The 21,032-nt window shown below is 42.1% G+C and overlaps 1 protein-coding gene across 1 annotated transcript; it reads right to left on the minus strand.

Moving 5' to 3' along the window:
• Positions 1 to 4,145: 4,145 nt before the first annotated feature.
• On the minus strand, positions 4,146 to 14,880 carry LOC126351978 (keratin, type I cytoskeletal 10-like). Its single transcript, XM_050002649.1, has 3 exons — positions 14,726 to 14,880; positions 9,429 to 9,718; positions 4,146 to 4,274 (listed from the first exon to the last, which is right to left on the minus strand). Exons 1-2 carry the CDS (start codon positions 14,805 to 14,807, stop codon positions 9,432 to 9,434), a joined length of 369 nt encoding a protein of 122 aa, XP_049858606.1. The 5' UTR covers positions 14,808 to 14,880; the 3' UTR covers positions 4,146 to 4,274; positions 9,429 to 9,431.
• Positions 14,881 to 21,032: the final 6,152 nt, after the last annotated feature.

Below are 21,032 nucleotides of genomic sequence, written 5' to 3' on the forward strand. Positions count from 1 at the left end.
AACGTTTGCTTCAAGTCAATAAGCCCAAAGCTATGTTTCTTACCTGAAACGTCAATTTGGATCTCAACTTGCTATTGAATTTGACGGGTATCCGTGTGAGGGAGACAAATGTAGCACAAAGAGTGCTGAGAGGATTCGTAGGACCAAAAAACATTCTTCGGTTGACGTTGTGGTTGAATCAGAGATGGTGAACCAAGTACCTCAGGACAAGTTCTTGTACAACGAACGAAACAAGATGCGTTTGATCACTCTTCCTAAAAAGGAATTTCTGGAGTGTAGCGTTGAAGTGCACCAGGCAAAAGAAGATGCTGACGTTATGATTGTAACATCTGTCATTTCAAGAACCAGAGATTTTGGACGTGTTGTCATTGTAGGAGAAGATGTTGACCTGCTTGTGCTCAAGACCGGTTTGGGGCAAGGCATTGAAAACTTATTTTTCTTAAAGCCAGGAAGAGGAAATGCAGAAGACACGTGGTCTTCCACTGCATCTTCCAAGTTTGACAGTGAATATATTCTGTTCACTCACGCCTTTAGCGGATGTGATACAACATCCGCTTTTTTTGGTCAAGGAAAAATTAAGTGCTGCAATATTGTTGCGAAAAATGAACACCTAACCTCAGCGCTTTGCACGTTCAATAAACCACATACTAACTGTGAAGACATAATAACAGCAACAGAACAGGTTACTATCGCATTGTATAGTGTAGGTGTCAGCAGTTCCCACACACTAGACCATTTGCGGTACCAGCTATTCGCCAAGTCTGCCACAAAAAGCAAACTGAATCTTGCACGGTTTCCACCTACACTAGATGCTGCACATCATTCGTTGCGGACTTACCAGCAAGTCCGAAGTTGGATGGGAATCTGGACACCTCCTGAGAAATGGAGCTGGAATCACAGTTACCACGGTCCAATGCCCGTTACAATGAGCCAAGATCCAGCACCAGAAGCACTTCTTCACATTGTTTCATGTCAACTGTGTTGCTTTTATACACAATAATAATTACCTACCTAATTAGGTTGCCTATTGCAGCTAATAATAGTTCAGTTTCCTGAGACAATTTATTTTGTGTGCGTATGTGTGTGTGTGTGTGTGTGTGTGTGTGTGTGTGTGTGTGTGTGTGTGTGTGTGTCTCTTAATGATGTATTTTAATATTTATAGTTTTACAAATACCAGGGCTGAGGTGGCCCATAGTGAACTTCAGGTAATGATGTAAGAATCACAATAGTTAGGTGCCCAACAATCCTCATGTTGCATACAGAGAAATTGAATACTTGAAAGTGAGGTGGTAAATTCCAACACATAACATGATGTATAATGTATTTATAGTACACAAACAGAAACTGAAAAAATAGTGTTCAAAAATAAGGTATCTTGCCACTACGCACAAAATTTGAAAAATTAGTATTTTTTGAGGCGCTTTAGCGCCTTAGATATTAGGAGTGCTCTTTAAAAAAGAAAATAGACGTTAAAGCGATAGGAGCAACTGAAACTGAGATATTGTGAAAAAACGGAAAAAGGCCGAAATTTTCGAAGTTTTTTGACAACAGAAAGTTTTCCCAAGCGAAATTTTTTTGGCAAAATTCGGTTTTCTAATATTTCCAATCATATGAACGATGTGAAAAAATAAACTCTTCTACCCCACCTTTTGCAAGGTATTTCTGCGATTTGACTAGACTAATACTTATCATCCTATTTCCTTACTGACATCTTTTTCCAGAGTATCCGAAAAAGTGATGTACCCAATAGTCGTATCACATACAAGTAGAAGCAATTTACATAGCATATCAGAGTCTGGTTTCTGTAAGGGTTGTTCGACTCAGAAGGCTACTTGCACGTTCACTAATAAAGTATTACAAGCCTTAAATGATAAAATATGGGCAGTTGCAATTTTTGTAATCTTTTCAAAGTGTTTCATTGTGGAGGTCATGTCACACTATAAGAGAAACTCAGGGTGTATGCAAAAGATAGCTTTATACACAGCTGGTTTCAATCATACTCAATTAACAGAAAGCAAGAAGTGTCAAATAATTCAAGCCGTATTGGATTGGTAGAAAGTTTTAGTGATTGGGGATTAATCGCAAAGAGAGTCCGAAAGAGTTTAATTCTGGGTACTCATGAATGACCTTCTGCTAAACATTTAAAAAGCAGACGTTACTAGTGTTGTAATAAATTCCATTAGAGAGAAGGCCACAGAATTAATTAAGCGTTTCATAGAATTATGAAGTGGTTCTCTGAAAACGGGCTCTCCCTAAGTTTGGAGAGAACACACTATATTCAAATCTGTACAACAGAGCTATACGACAGTTGATGCAGCACATGAACGGGCGTCAGTAATCGTTGTAGAAGGCTCAAAATTCCTGGGTGTACATTTGATAAAAAACTGAACTGTAAGAAGCATGTTACAGAACTTCTCAAACATTTAAGTGCAGCTACTTTGGTCTCCTTATAATTACTAGCCTTGAAAACAAACTAATCAATCTTGTGACATATTTTTGTACATTTCTACTCAGTAACATTTTGCGGTTAAATTTTCTGGAGTAACTCATCACTTAGAAAGCATGTATTGATGCACAAAAGTAATCAGTAAGAATAATATGTGATTTTCGCCTACAGTTAGCATGTAGGTACCTCTTGAAGGGGTTGGGCACCATAACAATACGTATGTTCGCCGACAAAATTTGTCATAAATAAACCATAACAATTTGAGAAGATAAGTGTTGTCCATATCTACAACACTAGACGAGAAGATGATCTTCATTACACTCTATTAAAAGCGTCATTGGCTCAGAGGGAGTTCAAAATGCAATAATGAAAGTTATTGTTCATTTTCCCAACAACCTAAAATGATTGACAGGTAGCAAAGCACGTTCTTAAAACTATCCTAAGATCATTTCTCCTGAACACTCTTTCTACTCCGGTGGCGGATTTCTATTTAAAAACAGGAAGCGTGTAAAAATAGTACTGCACTTTGTCTTTAAGTGTAGTTCCAAGAGCAGGTTCAAAATTGTTCAAATGGCTCTGAGTAGTATGGGACTTAACATCTGAGGTCACCAGTCCCCTAGAACTTAGAACTACTTAAACCTAACTATATTAAGGACATCACTCACATCCATGCCCGAGGCAGGATTCGACCATGCGACAGTAGCAGTCGCGCGGTTTCGGACTGCAGCGTCTAGAACCGCTGGGCCACCGAGGCTGGCTCCAAGAACAGGACTAGAAAATAATTTGTAATATGAAAACTAATCATGTAAATACATCCTTTAAACTGACTCGTTCAACAATATTTCCATAAAAAACCCGTTCATATGATCTGTGAAACATGTAACTAATTATCTAACTAACCTGTAAACCAACATTGTACGAATGCTGTGAGTTTCATCTTGTACTGGATACACAAGAAGCTTGTAGTTCACTTTCTTCCGTGTTTTAAAGTAAGCTCACCTTCAAAGCAAAGTCTTTTCCATATTATTACAGCTATGTGACAAACATAAATAGCACGAAATGATTTCGTCCTTAACTCCAACGTCTGAGGTGTTTTTAAATATTCCCTAGTGAGAAATGCTTAAAAACTGTGATTATGGTTCTTTAATGTTCGAATTAGATCTTTTCCAATGATACATTGAGTAAGTACATACTTCCCCAACACAGCAAGAGTTCGCAGAATTTGTGGTTCTTACATTAAGCCTCTGACTACCCTGCCTGCAAATATTAGCACAGCTGAAGTTTTGAGAAATACAACAGGACGGCAGACCAAGTATGTATATAATTTCCGGAAATCGTTCCTTCGATAATTAGTCCGTATATGTCGCTGCAGACCAGGTGCAGTGAAACATACATCAGTCAAGGATAAAAATTTTTCCTGCTCACCAGTACTCATGAAATAGAGTATTATAACATCTGAATAATATCGCGATTCTTCCAGTTTCCTGTTGAGTAGTTGAGTAGTTCTGAAGATGGTACCTTCACATCATGCTCACTCAATTTTACGAGAATCTTGCAACATATATTGAGACACACACCTACACACACGGCGAGATTACATACAACTATGTTTCACAATTTGAAAACAGTTCAAGGTTTTCCTTTCTCTCGACCTCGTCAGGAAATGTCCATGGAGACTTTCAACAGAATGAGAAATGTGTGTTGTTTTGTAAAAATGTTTATTTACAAGGTAATATACAGTGATAATGGGAAGTATGAAATTGGCTCACATTTTTATTCTTGTTTTTTGTCATTATGAGGATGCGAGTATCGTTAATCGTCAGGAACCCTGCAAAAGAAAGAGCAAAGAAATATTAACAAAGAAAATGTTCTTTGAGAAACACTCAGCATTGTATTTGACATTTTAAAAATATAGACGAAGAATAAAAGTAGCTTAATGAAGGCGAATCTACAATAAATAATTCGAGGTATCTGGCTTTTCCCTTTTTTCTGTTCCCTTTTTTTATGTTTACTGGGATTCCAGCTGGGGTACATATTTTGATGACGTGGCACGATTTGTGGAAGGAGGAGAAGAGGGAGTTTGATGGATTTCTGTCTGATTGGACAACAAATGAATTTTATCAGTTACATTTCGACCTGTCAGTGAAAATAATGGTTGAGAGAAGTGCTGAAGTGTCATCTATTTATATAAATAGACTAGAAAAAAAATTCAAGAATGCACGATCTCTATGTAACTAATATAACCGCATATTAAGACCAGTTAAATTGGCTCTATAGGATCAAGATTACTTGTTTATTCTTTTGAAAAATCGAGGGTTCGTTTGGACTAGAAAGATAAGTGAAATGGGTGGAAACGAGAGCAGATATTATTCAAGATGAAATAACTTCCAGGTGTGCGCGTCTAAATATGAAAAAGTAAGTTGTAAAAATTGGGTTACACCTAAATAAATCACTTAGGCAGGCTAGTAAAGTAAGTCATTCAAAAGTCTGGGTTTTTTATTCTGTGGTAGATTATCAGTAGAAAAGTAATTCGGAGGTGTTGATGGGTATTCACAGTGGAACATATATATGTAATATGAATATATGTCAAAAATGTGATAAACGATTTTCGAAATGTAATAGAAACGTTATGTAAACGTTGACGATAAAAAAATAAAACAATATTTTCCTTACTGCTGAGCAATATTTCTCTCATCTCTTCTGCAAAGTAATTTTACTGATGTTTTCTGGATTTAGACTATCTGGGACTTACATGAGAGAGAAAGACTGCAACAGCTGCACTCTGAGACATTCTCCCTAGGATGCATCATTCATTCGCAGCGAAATTTACGCTGTAATAAAATTTCCTGAGAGACGAGAGATCATTACTTGATCTGAACTACAGCTGGCAATGTTTCGCCTAAAATGCTCTTTGTGACTACGCTGTGTCAAAGGCTGCCCCACGGCTTCAAAAATGTTCTTTTTAGAGGGGGTGGTTACTAGGTCTTCGCTTTGAATTTTCTTTCATGTTCGGGGGGGGGGGGGGGGGGGGCGAGGGAGAGAGAGGGGTAGATCATATGTCTTACGAAGTATGTTTCTTGTAGAGGCTTCAAGCTATATCTCTGTTCATTTAGGATTTCCTTTGTATCTTGCTGCTAGAGAAAGGATGTGGTAGAGAATTCAAAGCAGTGATAACATTGGTCGTGACTGTGAACGCTGATGCATAACGTGACTAATTTTACTGCTACATAACGTGGAGCTTCATTTTACGGGTCGCGGCCGAGCTGAAAAAACTCTTTACGTTCGTCAGTGTTTTCTGGACGTGTGGTGGAATGTGGGCTATTGCAGTCCAAATTCATAATGTTATAGAAATATACTGAGAACACAAAACCACATACAAAATGTCTGGAAACGGTCGCTCTAAAAAAGTGCTACCTGACGCTGTACCTCTGTTTACAAAGATATAGAGGCAAATATTACTTTCTTCCTCTCGTAAGAGCCTCAATGAAGTTGACTCTTACAATATTTTGACAAAAATTTTAGGGTTGGCGCTAAGGAGTAGATGGCCAAACTAGTATAGCCATTAAACAATTTATGCGAGCATTTACTACAATAAACTTATTGTTTCTCCAGAAGTTTTGCCCAAAGAGTGGCTTAGTATACCTCCACAAAATGGTTTAAATGGCTCTAAACACTATGGGACTCAACATCTGAGGTCATCAGTCCCCTAGAACTTAGAACTACTTAAACCTAACTAACCTAAGGACATCACACACATTCATGACCAAGGCAGGATTCGAACCTGCAACCGTAGCAGTCACGCGGTTCCAGCCTGAACCGCCTAGAACCGCTCGGCCACCGCAGCCGGCTCCACAGAATGTGTTGAAATTTAAAATTCGTTTCAGCTGGTTTCGAAACCTTTAGCTAGTCTGCTTCCTATTTGTGGAAAGTACAGATTGTAAGTCACACCCCAAGAAAATTTGGAATCCTGCCTTGGCACACAATTTTAACTAATGATACATGGTCAAACATGTGTCTTTTTGTTTCCATCTGGTGTCACAGAAAGTTCTAAGATCGATTATTTTTACAACTGTCGTTTCAGCATGGCTGGTGCTTTTAATCCATTGTGGGTTCAGAAGGCTACATTAAGATTTCCTAAAACTGTTTTTGACAAATCGCTAAGTTAATGTAGTTATTTTAGGTAATTCTGTAATCAGAATAAATATTGTGTTTCGTTTGTTCACTACGCTGCACCTCCGTAGTCAAGAGATCAGGTCTCACTCTCATGCAGAGGATCCTGGTCCAGTTCCCACTACTGCCAAAGACTTTTTCTTGGTTGGAAGACTGGAGTGGGGTGAACTCAGCTTCGTGATACCAACTGACGAGCTTCTTAAATGGAAATTAGCAGCCTCGAAAACTGACAACGGCTGGAATAGCGGTGTCCTGACACGGTGGCCGGTCGACATCGCGAGTTTTTAAGGCCTTATCGTGGAGTTTAGTTTTGTGTTCAGCACATGGATATCCGAAACGTACTGACAGGGAGTATGAGTTGAAAGGTCACGGTGAGACGAGTATCACGTGGTACATTGTTAGAGGAAGGTGCTTAAATTTGGATTCCCACCCCTAACGCGAATTCACTGCTTCTTGGCTCTGCAATTTCTTGAACTCTAGTGGAAACAAATGTAAATAGTAGGTTAGACTTCAACCATTTTGTAGCGATATAGTCAGGCAATGGAAAAAGTTTTACTTTGTGCCACATTTTTCGTTATTTCTCCTAGATACTGATGGGTAAGCGTTTCAACATAAATTCCTGTATAGTAAGGTTCGAGGTTAGTGTTTAGGACTAAACTGTTTCATTTAGACGTTTGGTTAAAATTTATTTGGTTAACAAAATGTAGGTTGTTGTTGCATAAACTAGACCCATTCAGTTGCTTAAACCCGACTCTTTAGTTTTCCATGCTTCAAGTCTACCCTCGTTCTCTTGGATTCTGTTTCAGATTCGAAGCCGATTGTGGGGAACGTTGACCAAAACACGAGCAGTCCTTTTAAAAACACCAAAGCTGTTGATGTAGTTCATAAAACGAGGAAGAGGTTAGAACAATACCAGCGAACAGTCGTGAGACTGTCCAATAAGAAGTACAGTACACCAGAGAAAGCAGCGAAACGAAAGTAGGCAGACCTACAATTTAGGGTAAACGTCTTGAATAAGAATTACTTTAATACTTTCTTGTATGGCAGCTTCACTCTTTGGGCTTTGCATAACGACATGAGAAGAATGACTGTGTAATTGACAGTGAGAAATAGTATTGCACACCTTTTCAAGAACGAAATTTCTAGTGAAAAGTTGATTAGTCTTTTTCTGAAAGATAGCAAAACTAAACTCTACGAAAGAAAGCATTAAGGGACATCCAGTAACAGGGCTCATGGGTTCGGCAAAGAAGCCTCACAGAAATTTTGTAACCTTCTGGAAGATGTTATATTATGCCTGAAAAAGTAAACAATGTAAAGTTTGGAAGGTAGGAGACGAGATACTGGCAGACGTAAAGCTGCGAGGACCGGGCGTGAGTCGTTCTTCTGTAGCTCAGATGGTAGAGCACTTGCCCGCAAAAGGCAAAGGTCCCGAGTTCAAGTTTCAGTCGGGAAAACAGTTTCAATCTTCCAGAAGTTTTTAAATAATTCGTCTTTTTAAAACATAACTTTTTAAATATTTTCTATGCTTTAAAAATCAAAAACAAAATCGGGAACCGGTTTTGGGGAACTTACTCTGTAAACTATCTTTGCACCTTCAAGTGCACGTCCAGTGAGAACCCAACTGAAAGACTGTTTTTTCAGTGATATGCATCTTCTTTACAGCATAACCAGCTATTCTGTCTCTTCGACTAAGAAATTAATTCTAATAAAAAGTACAGTATTATTCGTAAGTACATGCAGGCTTTCGGAAGGCGAAAGTACTAGACATAGAGGAAACAGGCACATATCAGTGTGTAGAGCATTTATCCAAGTTTTTAACTTGCGTTACAAGTGCTGAATGTGGGCAGACGAAAAAAAATTATGCAATTCACTGAGACTACTGCTGGTACGCAGCAGCAGCTCACTTTGGAACTCTGTTTGCTTCATAGGTATCTGCACTTGTGAAATATGAGGGGCAATCAAACGAAAACAAAACAGGGAATAAAAGTTTAAATGAGCTGTTTCTTATTTCAAAGGTAATGGCCATAACTGAGAAAAATGCGAGCGAGGCATAGTGTCTATACTCACAGGACTGCTGAAGGGTGCTGTTATGTCTGCCACAGACGGCCTCTGCCAGACAGAAAAAGGTTCACATTAGTCTGCAGCAAGTACTGTTTGTTTTGAAGAATTGTTGTCCTCTTGGTTGAGCCTGCGAGTGCTTGTGTATGTTATATGGTACACAGGGGTGTCTTGAGTGTAGTCTGCCTGGCAGGGGCCGTCTGTGGCGGACGTAACAGGTGGCATCATTCGGCCCACATGTTGCCAAATTTGTTTCGACTGCGCTGCACAAGTTTTGCGCAGGACCCCTTACTTATCCCCCATAGAGTTTCCATCGGTCCCCATGCAATTTTCATAGTTTTGGAGATCTGAAGAAAGACACTGGTGGCTTTGGATGAAGAGGTGCATTCCTGGGTATAATCATGTTTCCGAAAGCAAAGGCAAATATATTGTTGGCAAGTTGGGGTCGATCATTTTCTTTTCTTCTTTTTTTTCCATTTGACTCCCCTCATAATTCGATGAGAAAATTCGCAGTGGATGATCTGTCTTCGTGATCTGACACATCTGGCCCAATTGGTGCGCTCTGCGACTATACCACGACACGTATTACGAATCTAAAGTTGGACAGATAGTCTATCCACCTATACCCCATTTTCCTGTGTGTTCCGATTCCCGCGCAATTGTCTTCTGAAACCTCGTAGGTAGCTGTGAATAGCCCTTTAGATATAAGGTCGCTCACGAAATTGAAATGCAGCTCGATAGTGCTCGAGTGTACCTGCTAGTCGAAGAAGCCGAAGCCGCCGCCGCCGCCTCGGCTGCTGCTGAAGGCCTGGCTCTGGGAGAAGGAGGCGGTGAAGGGTCCGACGCCGAAGCTGGCGGAGGCGCTGGAGGCGTGGCTGCTGGACTGGCCGCCGCCCCCGTGGGGGCCGTGCCCGCCCGCCACGCTGCCTGCGGACGCGGAGCTACCCGCGAAGCTGCCGCCGCCGCCGCCTCCGTGGCCGCCGTAGCCGCCGTGGCCGCCGTACCCTCCGTAGCCGCCGAACTTCTTGCGGTGGAACGTCGGCTCTGTGGGAACGAGGACAGCTGCGTCACGTCTGCGCTAAGTAAACGAACCTGCTCAGCCGGACGAGAGCTCCTCGACGGCTGCCTCGAGACTATCTACGCTTATTAAGAACGCGTTGAGAGCTTTTTCTCTCCAACACTTCACCAACTGCATGGAATATCTACTAGCTTCTCGGTAAGGACAACCGCCGACATTTCCTCAGCTGTGAATTTTCACTTTGCAACGGTGTGTGCGGTGGAAAATTGAAGATGAGGTACTGGCTCAGTGCTGTCAGGACGGGACGCGAACTACGTTTGGCGGAATGCTCTGCCGATAGAGCGCTAGCCCGCGAAACGTAATGGTTACGTGTTCGAGTCCAAGACCTGCACATAGTTTTAATATTCAAATGGTTCAAATGGCTCTGAGCACCATGGGACTTAACATCTGAGGTCATCAGTCGCCTAGAACTTAGAACTAATTAAACGTAACTAACCTAAGGACATCACACACATTCATGCCCGACGCAGGATTCGAAACTGCGACCGTAGCGGTCGCTCGGTTCCAGACTGTAGCGCCTAGAACCGCACGGTCATTCCGGCTGGCTTTTAATCTTCGGCTAGTTGGTACAGTCAGTAATCTCAAGAGAAAGAAAAAAACGCAAATACATGTAATTTGATATGCACCTATACTCGAGATTTCTGCTGCAGTAATGTTTCGATTCTAGCTGTTTAATCTAATCTTTCAATGCCAAACACTAAATTTACTTCAATATCTCTGAGTTCACTAGTCTGTTGACAGCGTACCTGCCTCTCCATCCTTGTCAGTACCGAGTGTTACATAGCTAACGTGTTCGTTTGAGATCCAGACAACACATTCTTGTTCGTTGATGTTTCGTTCGTGGTTACTTTTATGTATCTTACACTATTTGTGTTATCATTAAACTGTTACCCCTTTCAAATTCTGCTCCCCACGTCCATCGTTGCGCATTCAACATTGGGAACTTCTAATATGAAAAATATCCAAGTTGTGACAAACATTAGAAAACATTAGATTATGCAGCCTAAAATTTAAATATATTACACCAAGTGCACTGTATTTCATTTAAGTGATACCAGGGGGGGGGGGGGTTACAATTAAACTTTCTCTTTTTAAAACGTTATAACACAGAAACTAAATACCGTACGAGTACCAAACTTGGTAGCGTTAATGTCCAGAGTATGGGGTGCATGATTTCCATGCGTCACAGGGCCATCGTCCAGTTTCAACTATGGCCATCAGGTGCCGTGATCAGTCATCGGGATGCCACACCTGACCAGCGACACTGCACTTGTTGAAAGGGAGCTGGGCATTACTGGTGAAGCTCTGTTATCAAAACAACAGTAATGCTGCACTTTGAGCATATCTAACTAACCGGCATATCTAACTAACCGGCTGAAGGGATAACAGAAGGGTCCTCTTTCTTCATCTGCTGTGCGGGGCACGATGAAAAAGTTCAAATCAACGGGAGAACTTGGCGTCGCTCCGAGAGGTACAAACGGCTCTGAGAACTATGAGACATAACATCTGAGGTCATCAGTCCCTTAGACTTAGAACTACTTAAACCTAACTAACCTGAGGACATCACACACATCCATGCCCGAGGCGGGATTTGAACATGCGACCGGCTCCGGGAGGTGGTTAATGCAATCGCTGTTGCTATAGCAGACAACACTGCGCTCAGTTGCCGTTCATAAGGCAGTGAGTGTGCTGTGTCATGATTGTTGAAACTCCCGTGGTGCACTGTACCGAAGGCGTTTCGAACCATTATCAAATGGTATCCGTACAAGATCCGTATCGTACAGCAGCTTGCATCACAGGTCGCACAACGACCTGTTGACTTCGCTCTCCGTTTTCTCGCAGGAATTAATTTGACGAGGGCTGGTCCTGGACCATCCTATGGACGGACGGAGCCCATTTTTCTCTGACATATGAGGTGAACTCGCGGAATTTATGAGTGTGGGGATCTTCAAAAAAAAAAAAATGATTCAAATGGCTTTGAGCACTATGGGACTCAACTGCTGTGGTCATCAGTCCCCTAGAACTTAGAACTACTTAAACCTAACTAACCTAAGGACATCACACACATCCATGCCCGAGGCAGGATTCGAACCTGCGACCGTAGCAGTCGCACGGTTCCGGACTGCGAGCCTAGAACCGCGAGACCACCGCCGCCGGCGTGGGGATCTTCACCTCCAGTCACTGTTCTTGAAGTTCCTCTGTATGGTGAACGTATCACAGTATGGTGTGACTTCACGGGTACGTTCTTCATTGGCTCATTCTTTTTGAGTAATTTGGCACTCAAGGACCCAAGACTTGCATTGTGACTGACCAGCGATATTTACGGCTACATGATTATTCGGAGTAAGAAAATAAGGGTCTCATGACTCATAAGCTTTGCTTCAATGCCTCTGTAATTTACTGAGCTTTGTCCTATTGAGGGCAATGTGCCGTTACATTCTGTTGGCCTATTAACTGTCACACTGAACCATTTCTTGGGATAAAAATAAAAAACACAATGTAACCAATCACTAAACTTTAAGTCTGTAATGTGCGACGTGTTTCGGAGACTTCGCTACAGAAGCAGGCGGCAGATCAAGTGTTTAGATCGTTACCGGGATCCAAACAATTGATACGCTACCCACTGATGAGTATAGCCTCTGAAAGACGTTGTAAATAAAAATGACTGCATAAGTTATGTTTTTTCTTTGAAATTTAAGCAGACAGTCACCGAAACAGACATGAAATTTTTAAAACTTCGCTGACAGCACAGAACAATAGTGAAGAAAGGGATTTTAAAACCGATGTTTTGAAATTATAGTCTGATTCCCAGAATGAAGTTTCACTCTGCGCTGATTTGAAACTTGCTGGCGGACCGGACCTCGAACCTGGAACTTATACTTTTCGCAGTGCTCTACCGACTGAACTACGCAAGCACATCTAATGACCCACCCACAATTTCCATCAGTACCTCGAATCTATCTTTTCAACATTGCAGCACCTCTCCTACATTCTTGCGGGACTAGCATTCCTGGAAGAAAGGTTATTGCGTAGACACGGCTTAGCCACATCCTGGGGAGGGAAAGGAATGAGTTGTTTATAGAATGTAGTTTCTCTATACAGCAGAGTGTGCGCTTCCTGGAAGATTAAAATTCTGTGCTGGATCTGGATCTAACCTGTGACCTTCCTCATTTCTTTTGGAATTGTGACTCCCGTAAGGTATGTAGAAGAACTTGTGTAAGTTTGGAAGGTATGTGTACTGGAGGAAGTGAAGTTGTGTGGACGGGTCGTGCTTGGATAGCTCAGTGGGTAGAGCACTTACTCGGGAAAGGCATGGGTCCCACGTTGGACCCGGTTCGGCCCACAGTCTGATGTTTACCCACAGAGCCATGAACACTGTCTAAGAAACGCAGCACGTTTAGAACAGTAACACTAATTCGAGGGCCATACTTCCTATTTCAAGAGTCTGCCAAAGCTCTCTCGGTTTTACAAACGTTGCGGTCGTGAACTACGTCCGCTTTTGCATTTCCATATACGGCTACAGTTCATAATTAAATGCCTGGCAAAGGGTTTATCAAACCACCATCAAGCTCTGTATCTACCGCTCCACTCCCGAACATTGGGCGGGAAAAACGAACACAGACTTTTTTGTGATACTCATTTCTCGCTACAGAGATGGGCATTAAGAAAATATTTTCACTCTATGAGGAGATAGTTGGTGATTGGAATTTCATGACAAGATCTAGCCGAAACGAAAAACCCCTTTGTTTTACTGATTGCATCCCAACTCGCCTACCGTATCCGTGACACTCTCCCTCTATTTCACGATTATACAAAATGAGCTGCCCTACTTTGAACTTTAATGTTGTCCTCCATCACTGCTTTATGATGCGTATCCCAAATCGCGCAGCAATACCCCGTAAGTGGACGGACAAGCATAGTGTCTGCAATCTCTTTAATATAATGTTGCATCCTCTATCCTGCCAATAAAACGCAGTCTTTCGTTTGAATTCGACACACCATTACGTCCGTGGTCATTCCACTTTAACTCGTTCGTAATTGTAAACCTAACTATGTAGTTCAAATGGTTCAAATGGCTCTGAGCACTATGGAACTGAACATCTGAGGTCATCAGTCCTTTAGAACTTAGAACTACTTAAACCTAACTAACCTAAGGACAGCACACACAACTATGCCCGAGGCAAGATTCCAACCCGCGACCGTAGTGGTCACGCGGTTCCAGACTGTAGCGTCTAGAACCGCTCGACCACCCCGGCCGGCACGTAGTTAAATTCACAGTCTTAAGATTTGTACCATTTATTGTGTAGCCGTATTTTCCCGTTAAAACCTATGTGGATGACTTCACACGTTTCATTACTTAGAGTCAATTTCCACTTTCCACAATACATATATATCCTGTCAGAAACATTTTGCAATTGTTTTCGATCACCTGATGACTTTACGAGACGGAAAATGACAGCATCATCTGCAAAGAACCTAAAATGGCTACTCAGATAGTCTCCTAAATTGTTTATTTAGAGTAGGACTGGCAGACGGCCTACAACGCTTCCTAGGGGAACACCGTGTGTTACTTCCATTTGACTCGTTGACTTCCCGTCAATGACTAACGAACTGACCTTTATGACAGGAAATAAAGAGTCCAGTCGCACAGTGGAGACGGTACTCCACACGCATCCTTGTGAGGAACAACGTCGAAAGAAATCCAGAAATATGGAGAAAATTAAGGGTCATCTGCGAAAAAGCACTGATTAGTTTCTGTGAATAAAGGGCCACTTGTGTTTCGAAAGAACGATATTTTAAGAATCCGTACTGACTGTTTGTCAATAGATCGTTTGTCTCAGATGATTCATAATGTGCGATCAGAGTATATGTTTAGAAAAGCGTATTGCAAATCGACGTTCTGTAATTCAGCGAATTACTCTTAGGTGTTTTCTCGAGTACTGGTGTGGGCTGTGAACTAGTGGAGTCTTCACCTGGGGCAGGAGCGCTGGCGGCCCACTCTGCGACCAGCACGATCCCGAGCAGCAGCAGCGCGGCTCTCGTCGAGGGCTTCATGTCTGGCGGCGGCGTCTCGTCTGCGTCTCCTCAGCAGCCTCCGGTGCCCGAGCTAGACTCTGCAGGCCGGCCAGCGCCGGTCGCCTTTATAGCGGCCACCGGCAGGCCGGGCGACCTCAGGCCGCAGCCCTTGGGACTGGTCCGAAGGCCCGACCACGCGCGCGTCATCCCACCTGCTGCAGCGTCTCTGGAAGACTCGCACAGCCCGCGTCTCTCTGCCGCAAGTGTGTGGCTCGCTCTAACAGTAAGCGTTAAGAGGGTCCTCATGCACTCAATATTTTTTGCACTATAATATTATGCCATTATACTACGCGAGAGTGTGACGCCAAGAGCGGCACAATATTATTTGTGTAATGTTTATGCAAGTGACGCCCATATAGAACTCTGTCTGCGAAGCCAAATGTCTGTGCTCAGTAATTTAGAACTTAAAACTTCCTGGCAGATTAAAACTGTGTGCTGGGCCGAGACTCGAACTCGGGACTTTTGCCTTTGCGGGCAAGTGCTCTACCAAATGAGCTACCCAAGCACGTTTCGCACCCTCTCCTCGCAGCTTTACTTCTGCCAGTATCTCGTCTCCTACCTTCCAAACTTTACAGAAGCTCTCCTGCGAGACATGCAGAACTAGCACTCCTGAAAGAAAGGATATTGCGGAGACATGGCTTAGCCACAGCCTGGGGGATGTTTCCAGAATGAGATTTTCACTCTGCAGCGGAGTGTGCGCTGATATGAAACTTCCTGGCAGATTAAAACTGTGTGGCCGACCGAGACTGGAACTCGGGACCTTTACCTTTCGCGGGCAAGTGCTCTACCAACTGAGCTACTGAAGCACGACTCACGCCCGCTACTCACAGCTTTACTTCTGCCAGTATCCGTCTCCTACCTTCCAAACTTTACAGAAGCTCTCCTGCGAACCTTGCAGTACTAGCACTCCTGAAAGAAAGGATATTGCGGAGACATGGTTTAGCCACAGCCTGGGGGATGTTTCCAGAAGCACTTGCCGCGAAAGCACACAGTTTTAATCTGCCAGCGCACACTCCACTGCAGAGTGAAAATCTCATTCTGGAACCATCTCCCAGGCTGTGGCTACGCCATGTCTCCGCAATATCCTTTCTTTCAGGAGTGCTAGTTCTGCAAGTTTCGCAGGAGAGCTTCTGTAAAGTTTGTAAGGTAGGTGACAAGGTACGGGCAGAAGTAAAGCTGTAAGGACGGGGCGTCAGACGTGTTTGGGTACCTCGTTTGATGGAGCACTTGCTGGCGAAAGGCAAAGGTCCCGAGTTCGAGTCTCGGTCCAGCACATGGTTTTAATCTGTCAGGAAGTTTCATATCAGCGCACACTCCATTGCAGAGTGAAAATCTCATTCTGGAATTTAGAACTCTTTTTTTAGTCATCGGTCTTCTGGTTGGTTATGCGGCCTGCCAAGAATGTCTCAGAGTAACACTTGCAACCTGTGTCTTCAGTTCTTTGCTGAATGTATACCAATCACCGTCCTCTGCAGTTTTATCCTCTACAGCTCCCTCTAGTCCCATGGAAGTCATCTCCTCATGTCTTAACACATCTCCTATCATCCAGTCCCTCCCTCTTGTCGGCAGTTTTCATATATTTCCTTCCGATTCTAGGTAGGACCTTGTCATTTCTTACCCTATCAGTCCATTTAACTTTCAACATTCCAAATACTTCGATTCTGTTCTGGTTTCCCCACAGTCCGTGATTCACTACCATACAATGCTGTGCTCCAAACGTGCATTCTCAGAAATTTCTTCTTCAATTTTAGGCTTAAGTTCGATACTATACTTCTCTTGCCCAGGAATGCCCTTTTTCCAGTGTTTTTTTTTTCGTGCGTCACTGATAATTTTGCTGCCTGGGTAGGAGAATTCTTTAACTTCATCTACTTTCTGGCCATCAATCATGATGGTAAGTTTCTCGCTGTTCTCGTTCCTGTTACTTCTCAGTACTTGGTCTTTTTCCGATTTACTCTCGTATGTTTTGCTATTGGAGTACTTGCCTTGTAAAAGCAGAAATTGTGCAGAACTGACGAAAGACGTCTGGAAAGCTCCCTCTAAACGCTTTAGTGGACTAAGGACTCATTCATTCCAACAAACAAATGAACTGACTAATTTATCGGAAATATGTGTTGTTGGCTGAGCGGTTCTAGGCGCTACACTCTGGAACCGCGCGACCGCTACGGTCGCAGGTTCGAATCCTGCCTCGGGCATGGATGTGTGTGATGTCCTTAGGTTAGTTAGGTTTAAGTATTTCTAAGTTCTAGGCGACTGACGACCTCAGACGTTAAGTCCCATAGTGCTCAGAGCCATTTGAACATGTGTTGTTGTTCACGTATTTGGCTACTGTAACAACTGTAGCAAACGAAAGAAAACAATTATTTACTGACTGAATGCCAACGCGATCCCTGGTGCGACAACCGTGACGAAGAACAAAAGTTTGTTCACGCGCAGCTAACCTGATTTTATTTGTCGATTCTGAAAACTGCTACAAGTAAAAAGGCATTTCTGCTTAGGGTCATTACATCATGATATTCAGTTTTCTCTGCTGCTCTGTGCAATTAAGTATCTGGCTCTTCCTTTACAGTCAAGAATATCATTTCTCAAAGGAACTGCCGTTTTTTACCCAATATTACACTTACAGTCTACACTATACTGAGCAAGGGTGAACATTTTTCAAGCCTGTCCTCTCCTTCAGTACATTATCAAGCCTGTCCTCTCCTTCAGTACATTATCAAGTCGTCAACACCGCGCACTGATGGTCATTGTCATTGCGCAATTAAAACCGAGTTTTGAAGGCCCTTTTACACTCACGTTTGGTAGGCTATTAAGGAAACAATTACAAGACTGAGATTACATATCACTTTTTAGCAATTAAGTGGCATCTATGTCCAAGATCTTAGCTGCTAAACCTGACTTATTAGTTAGTGACACACACAAAAAGTCTGTAGAAATCTTCTAGGTGTGTGAACTAGTTTGAAATGTTACTTTGAATATAAATTCGTTCGTTTTTATTAACCGTGGCCAGTTTCCTTAAACTTCTTGTGAGCTGTGGACGTCCTGTTTCGAATGATGTACCATCGTGTTTTAGAATGATGTGTTCAATCGGGTTATATAAATACTACTTACGATGGTAGGCGACATGTTGGTTTATCATTTTACAGAGTAACCATGGCCCGCCACGTTACAGAACCGCTTCCGGGATTCGGAGATGCGAGCCAGCCACGAATCAAATCCGCATCGTGAGTTGACGAAGATGGCTAACGCATATCTTTTTTTTTATTGCTGTTTCCCTCGTAAAACTGGATAAATACCTGGCTGGTACCCACGATTGAATCAGGTACACCCCTAGCAAACATTTAAAAAAATTCTCACACCTAAACATGAGATTTACTCTGCTCTGGACGCAGACAGATGGGGATGGGATAACCAGATACTACTCAAATGTACAACTGAAAACGTTAATGTGGATTTTTTGTGCACTTATTAGGGTTTGCCAGTCTCGCTTATTTTAGAGATTAGTGTAAGTTCTACCTGTTGCTCGATCTCCCTAATTTTCTTTTTCCTGTTGGTTTGTATTTTTACAGTAACTTCGGCAGTTTTTCAATCTTCATCCTGCTATATGCTCATTCCATTTCTTTCTGTACTCTTCTATTTTCTCATTTACATACATCAGTCCTAATTTAGTTCTATATTTCGCTATCGATATTAACTTGTATATCCTGCTACATGTGTGGAGAAATCATATTTCTGTTCTCTGTACTCTTTGTATATATTTTTTATTATCCGTCTTTCGTTTGCATACATTACAGCTAGGAGTGAACGGGTTTTTTAACATCTCAGAAATGTCTGATTTTCCCCTATAAGATTCACCTCACGGAGGAATCCATTAAATTTCTCTACGTTATGTCTGGATGTGATATATTTGAACCTAGGTACTGACTCAAGACCTCAGTTCAGTGTATTTCAGGTACATTTTTCTATTAATTTTGAGCCTACGTCACCGTTACCTTAAATGTAGTCTGATGGTGGTCTTCTGACAAACAGAACTTTCATCGTTAACATTAAACGCTATTGACACAGTTTATCTTATAATAAAGACATAGCTGTGCTTCCGTATACGATATGTCTAAAATTATATTTATCAGTCTATTACAGTTTAGGCTCAGTTTTGTGTTTCCTTACATCGCCTGTGGTTTATTATCAGATATCTGTAAATAATATGAAGCATGTTTACTTTGTAGCTGATATGTTGCTTTTCGTACATTATTCGCGCTGTCAGCAATAATTACCATCTCATCTGCAGATACGGATGTCAAGCCGATTACATAAAATCGCTTACGTTAGTCACAACTACGGACTGGCAAGTCGCAAAGTTATCCAAGCCAGCCAGGAAGCTTTAAAACTACAAAAATGTTGTATACTGACAGTCTTAAATTTTCTTTCTGTTGTTGGTGATGAGTATATACCAAAATATTTATTTTCATTTAATTTTACCATATAAGTTATATTATTACAATGACATAATCTTTTATTACATTGGTTTTTGCTATAGGGCATCATCGCCCTTCGAGAACTTTCGCCACAACTAAAACCAGTGAACCGCATGTTTGGAGCTTAAGATGCATGAAATTTTAAACACGAACCGTCATTTTTAACCAACGTTTTGGTTCGAAGCCAGTAACAGATTCTTTAGTTCTAAATAAATTGTAATGTAAACAGTGGCTGATTGCTGCTTTTACTTTACTGTAAGAATCAACCTGTATTTTGAAGCATCCGTTGTCTCACTATGCAAGTTTTCGACAAAACGACATAAAAATATTAGCAATGGTGAACACATTGTTGTGAATGTGTTAGGATGCGATATTTTTAGCAGTAATGCGCAAATTATGAAAAGAATTACGCATCTTAAAGAATTTTCGAAGTCGCATTGAACTTTAGGATTTAGCAGCCAGTCAGCGACAAGGTCATTAAATAAACATGAAAAGTCTGGTGGACATAGCTGTCCTTGCACTCATTTTTTACATTTTCCGTACTTAATCAGGTTTCATTTCTTATATAACTGAATCGACAGAACCGCTTCAGCAGCTTCAGCTGCCAAAATGCTTCAAGAGCCAGGCTACTGCTAATTTTAACATTACCCATTCTACATTCGGAGCCGAGAAAAAAATCATTAAACGAATACTATATGCCTAAGGAGTAGACGTCCTCTAAAATCGCAAAAGTCTCTTAAGAAATTTAACCACCCAAGCTCTCGATTATTAGTAACAGGTTCAAATGGGCTCTTAATAGCCTCTGCAACAGCCACAGAAGATTCAGTTCTTAGTCTTAATTTAACAAGTGACATACACTTAGGCGGCAAAAGTCATGGGATAGCCATATGCACATATGCAGATAGCAGAAGACTCGCGCACGCAAGGTACCAAACAGCAGTGCACTGACGGAGTAGTCAGGTGTACTCAGGCGATTCATGTGAAAATGTTTTCTGCGTGATTACGGTGGTTCAAAGGGAATTAACAAACTTTGAACGCGAAATAGTACACTACTGGCCATTAAAATTGCTACACCAAGAAGAAATGCAGATGATAAACGGGTATTAATTGGACAAATATATTATACTAGAACTGACATGTGATTACTTTTTCACGCAATTTGGATGCATAGATCCTGAGAAATCAGTACCCATAACAACTACCTCTGGCCGTAATAACGGATTTGATACACCTGGGCATTGAATCAAACAGACCTTGGACGGCATGTACAGCTACAGCTGCCCATGCAGCTTTAACACGATACCACAGTTCATCAAGAGTAGCGACTGGCTGATTGCGACTAGCCAGTTGCTCGACCACCATTGACCAGACGTTTTCAATTGGTGACATATCTGGAGAATATGCTGGCCGGGGCAGCAGTCGAACATTTTCTATATCCAGAAAGGGCCGTACAGGACCTGCATCATGTGGTCGGAACTATCCTGCTGAAATGTAGGGCTTCGCAGGGGTCGAATGAAGGGTAGAGCCATGGGTCGTAAGACATCTGAAATGTAATGTCCACTGTTCAAAGTGCCGTCAATGCGAACAAGAGGTGTCCGAGACGTGTAACCAAAGGCACCCCATACCATCACGCCGGGTGATACGACAGTATGCCGATGACGAATACACGCCTCCAATGTGCGTTCACCGCGATGTCGCCAAACACGGATGCGACCATCATGATGCTGTAAAC

Source organism: Schistocerca gregaria, chromosome 1 (assembly GCF_023897955.1).
Source record: "Schistocerca gregaria isolate iqSchGreg1 chromosome 1, iqSchGreg1.2, whole genome shotgun sequence".
In the NCBI taxonomy this organism is placed as follows: domain Eukaryota; kingdom Metazoa; phylum Arthropoda; class Insecta; order Orthoptera; family Acrididae; genus Schistocerca; species Schistocerca gregaria.

Coding starts and splice junctions, on each gene's coding strand:
- LOC126351978 (XM_050002649.1), bottom strand. CDS start 14,807: ATGAAGCCCTCGACGAGAGCCGCGCTGCTGCTGCTCGGGATCGTGCTG. Junction 9,719..14,725: donor CGCCAGCGCTCCTGCCCCAG/GTGAAGACTCCA, acceptor TCGTTCCCACAG/AGCCGACGTTCCACCGCAAG.